The sequence below is a fragment of the Peromyscus maniculatus genome, chromosome 16 (assembly GCF_049852395.1).
Source record: "Peromyscus maniculatus bairdii isolate BWxNUB_F1_BW_parent chromosome 16, HU_Pman_BW_mat_3.1, whole genome shotgun sequence".
Classification (NCBI taxonomy): Eukaryota; Metazoa; Chordata; class Mammalia; order Rodentia; family Cricetidae; genus Peromyscus; species Peromyscus maniculatus.
This window is the reverse complement of record NC_134867.1, coordinates 61,263,076-61,275,232: the sequence shown is the minus strand read 5'-3', so window position 1 is coordinate 61,275,232 and position 12,157 is coordinate 61,263,076. Positions and strand designations below refer to the sequence as shown.

General features: G+C 41.2%; 1 protein-coding gene across 5 annotated transcripts in view; it reads left to right on the top strand.

Annotated features, from left to right (window-relative positions):
• The window catches only part of Prkn (parkin RBR E3 ubiquitin protein ligase), a 1,203,648-nt gene that overhangs the window by 211,741 nt on the left and 979,750 nt on the right, over window positions 1-12,157 (top strand). For all 5 annotated transcript variants that reach the window (XM_042262404.2, XM_042262405.2, XM_076552881.1 and 2 more), the window contains exon 2: window positions 619-782. In XM_042262404.2, the coding sequence (XP_042118338.1) occupies window positions 619-782 (164 nt within the window). The remainder of the gene's footprint in view (window positions 1-618; window positions 783-12,157) is intronic.

Below are 12,157 nucleotides of genomic sequence, written 5' to 3'. Positions count from 1 at the left end.
GATGAAGTTACTTTAAGATCTCTCTAGAAATCATTGAGACCTGTGAGCCAGAATCTTTATGCACAGAGTACAAAATCTTGACACAGGACCCGGAGTCCTTACCTAGAGCCTGCAACCATTTAACAGAGTTAAGAACTCCTTCCTGGAGCCTGGAGCCCCAAATGCTTACCCAGAGCCCAGAGCCCTATCAGAGGCCCAGGCTCTCTTCACTCGTCTCCACTGTGGCTTCCCTTCCTCCATTTCTTTCTGGAACATCAACCTGCTGCCTTTGATTTTTTATGCAGAGGCCCTGTGGAGGGAGTGTTTGTTCAATCTGTTGGAGCAGAATATTCTATAAACTCATGGGAATCTCGGCAAGCATTCCACTGACTTTCTCTGTGTTGGAGGGTGGCTGTGCAGTCTTGATTTGCAGGTCACTGACTAGAGTATGAACGGGAAGCACCTCGGGAAAACGGTTTTCTAACTGCTGCTCTATGGTATAAAGTTCTCTGTTATAAATGAGAGAAAATATATGCCATTCACTGGAGGGCAGGTGAGGGGCATGCGTCTTCAGAGACATTTCACTGGCCACTAAGGGCTTGGAGTGATGCTCTTTCTTCTCTCTCTGCCTGTGTTTAGTGTTTGTCAGGTTCAACTCCAGCCATGGTTTCCCAGTGGAGGTCGATTCTGACACCAGCATCTTCCAGCTCAAGGAAGTGGTTGCTAAGCGACAGGGGGTTCCAGCTGACCAGCTGCGTGTGATTTTTGCTGGGAAGGAGCTTCAGAATGACCTGACAGTGCAGGTGAGTCTCCCTGGGTGCGTGGTTCCTGGGATGCAGCAGGGCCCATTGCCCATGCAGCTTACGCTGCCAATCTGACATTCAGGCCCGAGCTCTAATAGAATAAATAGTGCCTGGGGATTCCTTGAACTTTACTCCACACTGCTTCATTAATTCTGACCTTCTTAATTATGCATTAGAACAGCAAGCAGGAAGGACTGGAGGAACAAGTGTGAGTGTGGTGAGAGAGGGAAAGAGAAGCTCGGAGCTCGGCTTAGTGAATAAATGTTTACTGGCTGCAGGAGCAGCAAGGCACAATTTCTGGGTCTGTTCAATTTTTACCTTCCTTATTCCATTTGAATCTTAATGAAGAAGGATTCAAACAAATTGTTCCCAATCAGGCTGCTCAGCCCATGCTCCGTGAGGGATTTATAACCCGACTGTGACCCCTGGAGGACAGTCACAGCTGCTGCTTGGGCTACAGCAGGTGCTGGCCCAGGGCCCCATATGCAGAGCTCTGAGAAGCCCACTGGGCAGCATCAGGATTGCACAGCAAAGGGCCATCTTTGTACATCCAGACCTGGGTCAAGTCACCCCTGGCTTTTGCACCTGACACAGCACTGAGTAGAATGGGGATCTGCTTTCCTGCTGCTTGTTTCCTGGGTATCTGGCTCCTGCTGTGCCCTGGAAACCCCTTCTTGCATCTCGTGCATTTGGAGCAGTGTGTTTTGTAGGCATGTAAGGAGCTGGCTAGGAGTTGATGAGCAGGCCCATCACCTAGAATGGGAGAACAGTGAGTGGTGTGTTGGGAAGGTCAGCAGATAGGAGCCACATCTAGGGCAGTGATTAGAGGAGGAGAAAAGCAAGTTCTCTCTGCGTACAGTGTAATTGTGCTCCTGTTCACAGCTGGGTGGGGATCAGTGTTGTACACAGGCCTCAGACTACCCAGTCCAGTCAGTCCTCTGGTGGGCCAAGGTATTTGCTGCCTTTGTGAAATGCTTTTGGAATGTGGGTATACAAAGAAACTATAGAAATGCAAATCATTCTGCCATTCTCCGGCTCCGCTGATGGTGGTGGGACTCACACTCATTGTGCAGAAACTGCTGTGCTTTGCTCTCAGGCGATTTGTTTTCATGAGGGAAGTGCCTGTGCTAAAAAGTGTTTTGATTTTTTTTTATTTCAGTCAACTAAAAAGCTTTTCGTTGTACCTGCCAACTTCTACACCTAAGATTGCTTCCTTCACAAATAAATGGTTTTAAAACTGCTTCTTGAATCCAAATAAAGTTTATTTTGAGACCATTTAGATTCTAAAGTCTGCTCCTGTACCAGGTAGTGTGACAAGTGTAACAGTTAGCTGTTTCTTATTCAGGAAGACTAATTGTTGCAGAGGACTGATTTTATAAAAATCTAGGCACTGATTCAAGAGTCTTATTTTGATGAACATTTTTTGAACTACCAGTGTTTGGGGCTTCTCAGGATTGGATGAAAAGGCACAGCTCAGTTCACCTTTATGGAGCCTGCTCCTTACCTGGTGAGGCTCTAGTGAACTAAAAGAGCACTAGATCAAACTGGCTGGGAGAACCACATATGGTAAAATCATTAGCAATGGCACATAGTTCAGCCTCTCAAGTGAAGGTGAGGACTGGCCTATGAGGCTCTTCTTTGACCTCACATGTGTGCTGTGATATATGCAAATGCACACACTCACATGGGAATGTGTGTGTGCACATATACATCATACACATAGACAGTTTTTTTCTAACTTTCCTGTTATAAGCAATGGGAACTTTGTAAAAGTAAAGAGTTAGAATGTAATGTTTTAGATGAGAAGTACAAGGTCCAAAAGGGAAGGATCTGGTAAGGAAAGAGGTGATGCCAAGCAGTGTGACACGGGGGTACATAATGTGCTCAGCTCAGCCTGTCCCTGAAAGGAAGCAGGCCCACCTGCTCTGAGAGTTCTCAGAGAAGTGATATCTGTCATGTTGTACCACGTGTGCTAGTCCCCAACTATGTGTAGCTGACTTCTACAGAGATATAATATATATGAACCAATCTTACATTCATTAAGATTATTTCACTTAACATACTATCATGCCAAGTTATGTATGGTATTCTAACAGTGTCTTTATCTTCAGCTACCTCTTAAGTCATTAGATTGTGTCTAGTTTTTAATGTAACAAATTAAGGCAAATTGATTTTTACATATACTATACACATTTAGAGAATTTGGCTTCTATACTCAGAATGCTCATTTTAAAGGCAGAAATAATAAGAGACCAAATCTTGCTGCAACTTTGTACAAAAGGAATGAGTTTGTTTCCATAAAGATCTCACATATATGAACACTGCACAGATATGTGCTGGTGTTAACAGTGCTGGTATCCTGATTGCCATCTTCAACACTCACTTGTGAATTTAGGTCATCTCAATGCAAGACTCCCGTGAGAAATCACAATCAGTCCATGTAGAATAAGTTAGAGAGGCTAACAGTGTATCTTGCTGTACTGTATTGCATATGTATGTGAACTATGTACATACTATAACAAACAAAAAATGCCTATTTTTTTTCTTTGCAAAGATTTCCTGTCAGTTCTTGCAACAGAGTACTCAAAACCTACTTGAATCACAGGCCACTCCTCTCTACTCAGCCAGATCTAGCTACCCGTGAAAATTCCTCAAGTCACCCTTTGTAATTGTAAATTTATTATTAAAAATTATACAAAGAAAATGAATTCTAGTATAGTTGTTTATATCCCAAACTGTAGCCTTTACAGTTGTATTAACTGCTGAAATGAGAGAGACTTTGGTCTCTATTTAGATTCTGGAGCAGAATTAATTGCATTTATACTAAATGCTTTGCTGTTATATATCAGCAGAGGGTTAGCCAGAGTATTAGACAGTATTAGTATTTTACATATATCAGATATGTATTAACAATATATGTATTTATAGCACTTTAATATAAGAAATTGACTCTTGTCATTAAGGAGGCTGAGAAGTCCCCAGATCTGCTGGCTAGCGCTGCTTCAGTCCATACACAGGACCCAGTGGCACAGCTCTAGTTGAAGGCTTAGCCCGAGGAGAGCCAACATTTCATTTCAAGTCTGAAGACAGGAAAGAGAACCATATCCTTGCAAAAAGGCAGGAAGAGGAATTCCATAAGAAGATGCTCAGCAGATAGATAAGGCCTTCTCACACTGGAGGGCAGTCTGCTTACTCAGTCCATCAAGCCAAACACAGATGTCGTTCAGAAACACAAGGCATACCCAGAATAAGGTCTGACCATTGTCCAGGTGCCCTAAGCTCCTCATGTTGACACAAGATTAACCATCATAGCCAAAACATGAGATACATGTTTAAATGTGGCTAATAGGGAAGTTATTTCATTTGTATTCTCTCTGTAATGATGCATTTGACTTTCAGCACATACACAAAATAAATAGAACTGTTCATTTACATATAGTCTTAGTCAGTGTTCTATTGCTGTGAATAGACACTGTGAACACAACAATTCCTATAAAGGAAAGCCTTTAATTGGGACTTGCTTACAATTTCAGAGCTTTAGTCCATTTTCATCATGGAAGGGAGCATGGCAGTGTGCAGGCAGACATGGTGCTGGAGAAGTTGTGAGTTCCACATCCGTATCCACGGGCAACAGAAAGAGAGAGCCTCTGAGCTTGGAATGGGCCTTCTGGAACTCAAAAGCCCAGCCCAAGTGACACTCTTCCTCCAACAAAGGCACACCTACTCTAACAAGGCCACACCTCCTAATCCTTTCAAATAGTGTCACTCACTGGTGACCAAGCATTCAAGCCCATGGAAGTCATTCTTATTCAAACCACCACACACAGGAATTTGTTGTTTTGTAGGATTAACCCAAATGTTCATAAATTTCTTTGAACAATACTTTATGTCTAAAACACACGCACACACACACACACACACACTCACATGCATGCACACACACTTGGAGACTATTACTTTATATGAATTATTGTAGTAAATACAAAAGTATATCTTTTTATTATTAACCTTCAGCATTTTATGCTGTCAACAGATCTGAACTGAGAACAGGGATGTTTAGATTTTAATAATAATAATAAAGGAAAATTATTTAAGTAGCAGTGTTTTTTCTGATGGCCATTGCATGTATTTCAAAAGCTGTAACTAGTTGTCACTGGCTTTAACTGATGAGGTAAAGCATGTATAGTGATTGGAAGAATTGATGCTACTGTAATTGTCAATAAAACTTACCTGTTACGATGGCGGAGACAAGCAGACGCAGGTAGGCCTGTGGCAGCGGCCCGCGGAGGTAGACGGGTCCGGCGGCAGTGGCTGACAGGGACATTTAGGCCCAGCGGCAGCTGGTGGAGACATTCAGGCCCAGCGGTGGCCAACAGAGGTGTACAGGCCCTGCAGCAGAGATAAGCAGACGGAGGTGGACAGGACCGGTGGCGGCGGCCGACAGAGACATTCAGGCCTGGCGGCGGCCCACAGAGGTGAACAGACCACGCGGTGGAGACAGGCTGAGGTTGACGCAGGTCGGCGACTTGCGGAGGTGGAAGGGCCCGGTGGCAGCGGCCGACAGGGACATACAGGCCCAGCGGCAACCGGCAGAGACATACAGGCCCCGTGGCAGTTCGCAGAGGTGGATGGGCCCGGCAGCAGGCAGCAGTGATAAGCAGAGGTAGGTAGGCCCACGGCGGCAGCCGGCAGAGACATACAGGCCCATTGGCTGCCCGCAGAGGTAGACAGACCCAGCGGCAGCTGACAGGGACATACAGGCCCAGCAGTGGAGACAAGTGGACGCAGGTGGGCCTGTGGCGGTGGGCCACAGGGGTGGACAGGCCCGGGGACGGTGAGGGGCGGACACAGCTTGGAACAGGGACGCCCCTAGCCCCAACACCTGGGGAAGAGGCTATCTCCGTGGGTTGGAACCAGGGCGAGTCTGGACACTCCGTCTGGGGACAACCCAGGGCCCAACTGCTGATCCTGTGAAACCCAACAACTTGGAGGTGTTGGTGAGACTACCCTGCTCAGCTGAAACCCATCTGGGAGAGGATTCAGATGCCTACAGTTTGAAGTCTGAAGAAACAAGATCAGCTGAGGAGTTGACAAATGAACAAAACGTGACCTGGGAACACAGAAGAAGGCGCTACCCAGTCACCAAACCAGATCACGAGAATCATAAGTATATAATTCACCGACTGAAATCAGCTATCCCTGAAGAAACAGCCCAATAGCACCAATTTAACCAAGAACCCCTACTAAACCAAGACTAAAAATTAGAACAAGAGAGGCACTCTCAGACACAGACACCACCTGCAACGCACAGAGGAAAAGATGAGTAGACGCCAGTGCAAAAATACAGGCAACAACATAAAGACCTATATGGCAACATCAGAACCTAGTGATTCTACACCTGCAAGACCTAAACATACCATTACAGAAGAAACAGAAGAGATCAACCCTAAAAATGACTTTAAGAAAATGATAGAGGCCCTTAAAGAAGAAATAAAACATTCCCTCAATGAGGAAATAAAAACTTTCCTTAAAGAAGAAATGAAAAACTACCTTAAAGAGGAAATAAAAACTTTCCTTAAAGAGGAAATGAAAAACTCTCTTAAAGAGGAAATAAAAACTTCCCTTAAAGAGGAAATGAAAAACTCCATTAGAGAGGAAATTAAAAACTCCCTTAAAGAAATGGAAGAAAAAATGAACAAAAAATGGGAAGAAATCAAATCAAGCCAAGAAAAAGCAACTAAACAGATGAAAGAAACATTCCAAGATCTGAAAAATGAATTTGAGACAATAAAGAAAACACATACTGAGGGAATGCTGGAAATAGAAATCCTGACAAAACGAACAGGAACTACAGAAACGAGCATAACCAACCGATTGCAAGAGATGGAACAGAGAATCTCTGACATTGAAGACATGATAGAGAAAATAGATTCGTCAGTCAAAGAAAACACTAAAGACAAAAAAGTCATAACACAAAACGTCCAGGAAATTTGGGACACCATGAAAAGACCAAACCTAAGAATAATAGGGATAGAAGAAGGAGAAGAATACCAACTCAAAGGCACAGAAAATATATTCAACAAAATTATAGAAGAAAACTTTCCTAACCTAAAGAAAGAAATACATATGAAGATACAAGAAGCTTACAGAACACCGAATAGGCTGGATCCAAAAAAAAACTCCCCTCGCCACATAATAATCAAAACACTAAACACACAGAACAAAGAAAAAACATTAAGAGCCGCAAAGGAAAAAGACCAAGTAACATATAAAGGTAAACCCATCAGAATAACACCAGACTACTCAATAGAGACTATGAAAGCTAGAAGATCATGGACAAATCTCATGCAGACACTAAGAGACCATGGATGCCAACCCAGACTATTATACCCAGCAAAACTCTTAATCACCATAGGCGGAGTAAACAAAATATTCCAGGATAAAACCAGATTTAATCAATACCTGTCTACAAACCCAGCCCTAAAGAAAGCACTAGAAGGGAAAATTCAACCCAAAGAAGCTAAACACATCTATGAAAAATCAAGCAATAGATAATCCCACACCAACATACACCACAGAAGAAACAAGCTGGTGTAGCTATCCTAATATCTAGAGAAAAAGGATGTTTCAAAAGAGAAGAAGTCTTGTGGCAATGCCTCAGTGGTCCAGGTAACTACCAGAACTCGGAAAAGTTGGTTGAACTTGGGATTGACTGGGAGGCCAAAGATTTAAAAAACAGAAGATTCTCTCAAGACACAAGTTGTGTGATAATAGTGTGTTTTGTGTGTGTGAATGAGAATTTGTAAATGTTGAATTCTAGGCTTCGACAATCATTGTCAGTGCAGATTAAGCTGCAAGTATTTATGCTTTAAAACTTAAATTATAAAGCTAGTTACGTCTTTCTAACAACTAGTTTTAATGTTTATGAGCATATTTTACCTACATTACCTTTTCAGGATGTTGAGAAAGATGCATCACAAGCAAAGGCTGGAGGCTGGGGGCTAGATGGTTTTGAGGAAGAGGTCTTGGTGGACTCTTTCATAGAGCAAAGGGAAGCAATGCCTTCTGGGAAATGAGCTAAGTTTTAATCTAGTCTTTAGGATTAGAAGTCAAAAACAAAAATATTAAGGAAAGGAAAACCTAATTGATCTTTGAAGTATTGTTATATGGAATTGAGTGGGACTTTTGAGGCCTTTCTTCCAGAAAACAAGGACTTGGTTGTCAGGCCTATATTAGGCCTAAACCTTGGTGCCATGTAGTTGTACTTAAATCATTTCAATGGAAAGTGTCTTAGTGATTGGAAATTCTAGTGCAGTTTGGAGTTCTTCCATTTGAAAAATGTGATATTTGCATGGGATTGTTTGAATCTTGTTTTCTAGTCCCTCCCCATCACCACCTTCATAGTCTGAAGGTAGATTTTTCTCTTGATAAAGGAACAAAAAAGGTGAACATCTTGTTTGTAAATAGGTATCTAGTAACTAGTGGTAAACTTGAAATGGTAGAATTCTTTAAAGCCTAATTCTAGATAGCCTTAAGAAAATATATCTTAATTACTTTTGAACCTGTATTCACCTTGTTTTTTTCAAATATCTTAAGTTATATTTTCTTTTTCAGAGCTGCTTCTTATTTGGGGCTACTTTTTTTTTTTTTTAAATTGAGGCGTAATTCATAAAAGGGTATATTGTTTTGATGAGACTTTTTACAACTGTGACTGGATGTCTTTCTTTAGTCTTTCAAGAAGGGCCATTTTACTTTTTTAGAGTTACTTTTTAAAGTCATGAGGTCAACAACTTGGACTACTATGCATGTAAGTGCTAATGCAAACTAAAGCCCAAGTTGACCTCCAGCAGCAGTTCATTCTATATTGACAGTGAGAGAACACTTTGCCTGTTAGGATACTGTTACTCGTGGACTGAAATGCTGAAGAAACCCCTCCCCCTATTTTGTTTTTTTGCAAAAATCAAGGTATATTCTAGGGTTTCCTGGTTGACCTCAACAGATAAACTGAGATGATAGTCTTAGTTCAGAAATGATCTGAATGTAGATTTACAGTCTACGTGTACAGCTGGCTAAGTGAGATCGCTCATGTATCCCATCGGCTCCCCATTAGTCACTGAACTCTTAAAACTGGTATTGTAACATTATTACAATGTTTTGCACCAATTTTATAAACTTTACAGTACAATATGTGTTCCTTTTCTGAGGCAAACCAAAGGTATATTTCTCAAGGTTCTGCTGCTATCAGCAGTGTTGATGGAGGATTTTTTATACATTTGTAATAGATAGAAATAAACCAGAAAAAAAGAAAAAAAAAGTGGTGGAGGAAAAGGTGAACACTGCAAGAATACTCAAATGGGCTGAGAGTCGCAAACGCCAAGATTGGCTTTGCATAGTAAATGGAATAGAACAGCTCTGAACTATAGCTTACTTTTCCTGGTTTGGTCTGACAGAATGATTGAATGATTTGTACAAAAATCAGAGCCTTAAAAACAAGGATTTGGTGAGATTGTAAAATGGTGTGCCACTTTGGCAAAACAGTCTGGTGGTTGGTCAAAATGCAAAACATTGTTACTCTGTTACTCAACAATTCTACCCTTAGGAATATAACCTCAAACTACTGAAAATGTGCACCTATGAAACATGTACATGAAGGTTTGCAGCAGTGTGTTGCTAATAGTAAAAAAGTTAAAACAACTCAAATAGCTATCAAATACTGGAGAGAAATAAAATGTGGCTTATTCATACAATAGAATATTATTAAGACATAAAAATGAATGAGAAACTGACAGATTAAATGACTTTGGTGAACCTTCATAATTTCATTTGTAGATCTTTCCATTTCTAATTTATAAATACATTTGGGGTTATAAATTATAAATGTACTGCCTCTTGTCAACATTGTATACTTCTATTTGATGATTTCTGTGTCAAACATTATATGGAAATGTTTCCAAGTATTTTCTGTATTAACTGTGAATGAATAGAACAAAATAAATTGCCTGTGATGGAAAAATAAATAAATAAATAAATAAAAATTAAAAAAAAAAAAACTTACCTGTTACTACGGGGACATGATGAGCAATTTTCATCCCGTCTCTAATTAAATGAGGTAGTTCTAAATTATAAATTAGAATCATTTCCAACCTCTGTAACTGTTGTTAAAGTGAATTCTTGAGAACTGGTGTCTTCTTAAGGTACTTTAATCTTTTCCAACATTATCATTTCCCTTTTATTATTTTTGTTATCTTTTTGACTATAGAATTAATACATATTAGTTATATTTTTTTGTCTTTTTGAGACAATGTCTTTCTATTATGTAGCTCTGGCTGTCCCAGAACTCACTATGTATAAACCAGGCCTCTATCTACCTCTCTCTCAGAGATCCTCCATCTGCTGTCTGCTTCAGCCTCTCAGGTGCTGAGATTAGAGGTGTGCATGGCCAGCCTGGCTTGGGTATAATAAATTTAAAGAAAGAGAACCATAAAAATACACATCTATGATTCTCCTTGTTTGTGCTTTTCACATGATCACTTACAATCCCCCAATGTTTTTATTTTTATTTTGTTTCTTTTATTCAGATTGTTGTATGTTTTGCTAGTATACCTGAGTACACTGAAAAAAAAAAAACCTTGATATTTTTGGAATTTTTTATTAAATTAGTGATTTCAATTTTGAAACAATAGCAAATTATGTTCATATTAGAGCTTCAAAGTAAAGAGCTGGTACATTCATTACCTGGCCTTTTGGAGCCCATTACCTATGGTGGGACACCTTGCACAGCCTTGAAGCAGAGGGAAGGGCTGGATCTGTCTTAACTGAATGTACCAGGCTTGGCTGACTCCCCATGGGAGGTCTTGCCTTCTCAGAGGAGGGGATGGGGGTGGGTTGGGGCAGATACCTGGGGGCGGGGTGATTAGGAGGAGGGAAGAAAAGGGGATCTGTAGTTGGTATGTAAAATGAATAAAAAAACTTCTTAATAAAGGAAAAAAAAAGAACTGGCACATTGCATGCTGTGGTTATTTTTTCATTCAAGTGTCCAGTTGGTGGGATTTTAGTATGCATTGATATTCTTGCACAATTCTAGAGTATGTTTGTGTCTATTTGGTCATAATTATATAGTTACCCTTTGTCTTCTACAGTGTAAGTGGTAGAATGTGAAGTGAGACATTCTGTTGAGGGAGAGCAAGTGGCTGTTGTATGTATATAAGGTACTTGAAGCTTCCACAAGTGAACACTAACCACACATGATGCACTGATGGGAAGGTGGGCAGCACAGGATATATGTACTGATGGGAAGGTGGGCAGCACAGGGTATATGTACTGATGGGAAGGTGGGCAGCACAGGGTATATGCACCTGCTGGACTTGTCCATCTTTCATTTTCTCTCTTTTCATAATTTTAGTGACACAGTCTATGTAAACATATGGTACTTTGAGGATGAAAAGAGGTTCTATCAAAATTATCCCAGAACAAAAGCTTATGCAGGCAATGTTCCTGGAAAATTGAGGTTCTAGGCAGTGTACCTCAGGTTTTTAGAGCCTCAGTTTGCTTGAGGAGGAAAGTATTATGAGAAGCCTCATCCCAGGTACTTTGGGAAATAATAGCTTAATACTGAAGTCTCATGATAATTTTAACAATAAAAATATAAGCTGGTGAAAATAAGGCTAATATATAACATATTACAACATTAAAAAATAATCATAGAATTCCAGGTCCAAGAGAACACAGCCACCAATCACAATGAGAAGCGCTGTTCAAAGGTGACCATGGTACTGTACTGGCAAGGCTTTTTAGAGCTTTAGAAATGTAAAGGAAAATAGAAAAAATGCACACACACAACAGAAACAAAACCGAGACATGTACACAAATCCCAGAGGACCCTTGAGAGTTCTGATCCTGAGAAGCTGGTGCTTCTCCTGCATACCCTACCCCCACTCAGCATCCCAAGAAGCCTGTATATTACATACGATGCAATGCAGTAGCATTTTGAAAGGTAAGCAGGAACACCACTGACCAAGTTCCTGCTGCAGACCCAGAGACAAGTGCAGGGGTGAGTTCCTGCTGTAGACCCAGAGACAAGTTCAGGGGTGAGTTCCTGCTGTAGACCCAGAGACAAGTTCAGGGGTGAGTTCCTGCTGTAGACCCAGAGACAAGTTCAGGGGTGAGTTCCTGCTGTAGACCCAGAGACAAGTTCAGGGGTGAGTTCCTGCTGTAGACCCAGAGACAAGTGCAGGGGTGAGTTCCTGCTGTAGACCCAGAGACAAGTGCAGGGGTGAGTTCCTGCTGTAGACCCAGAGACAAGTGCAGGGGTGAGTTCCTGCTGCAGACCCAGAGGCAAGTGCAGGGGTGAGTTCCTGCTGCAGACCCAGAGGCAA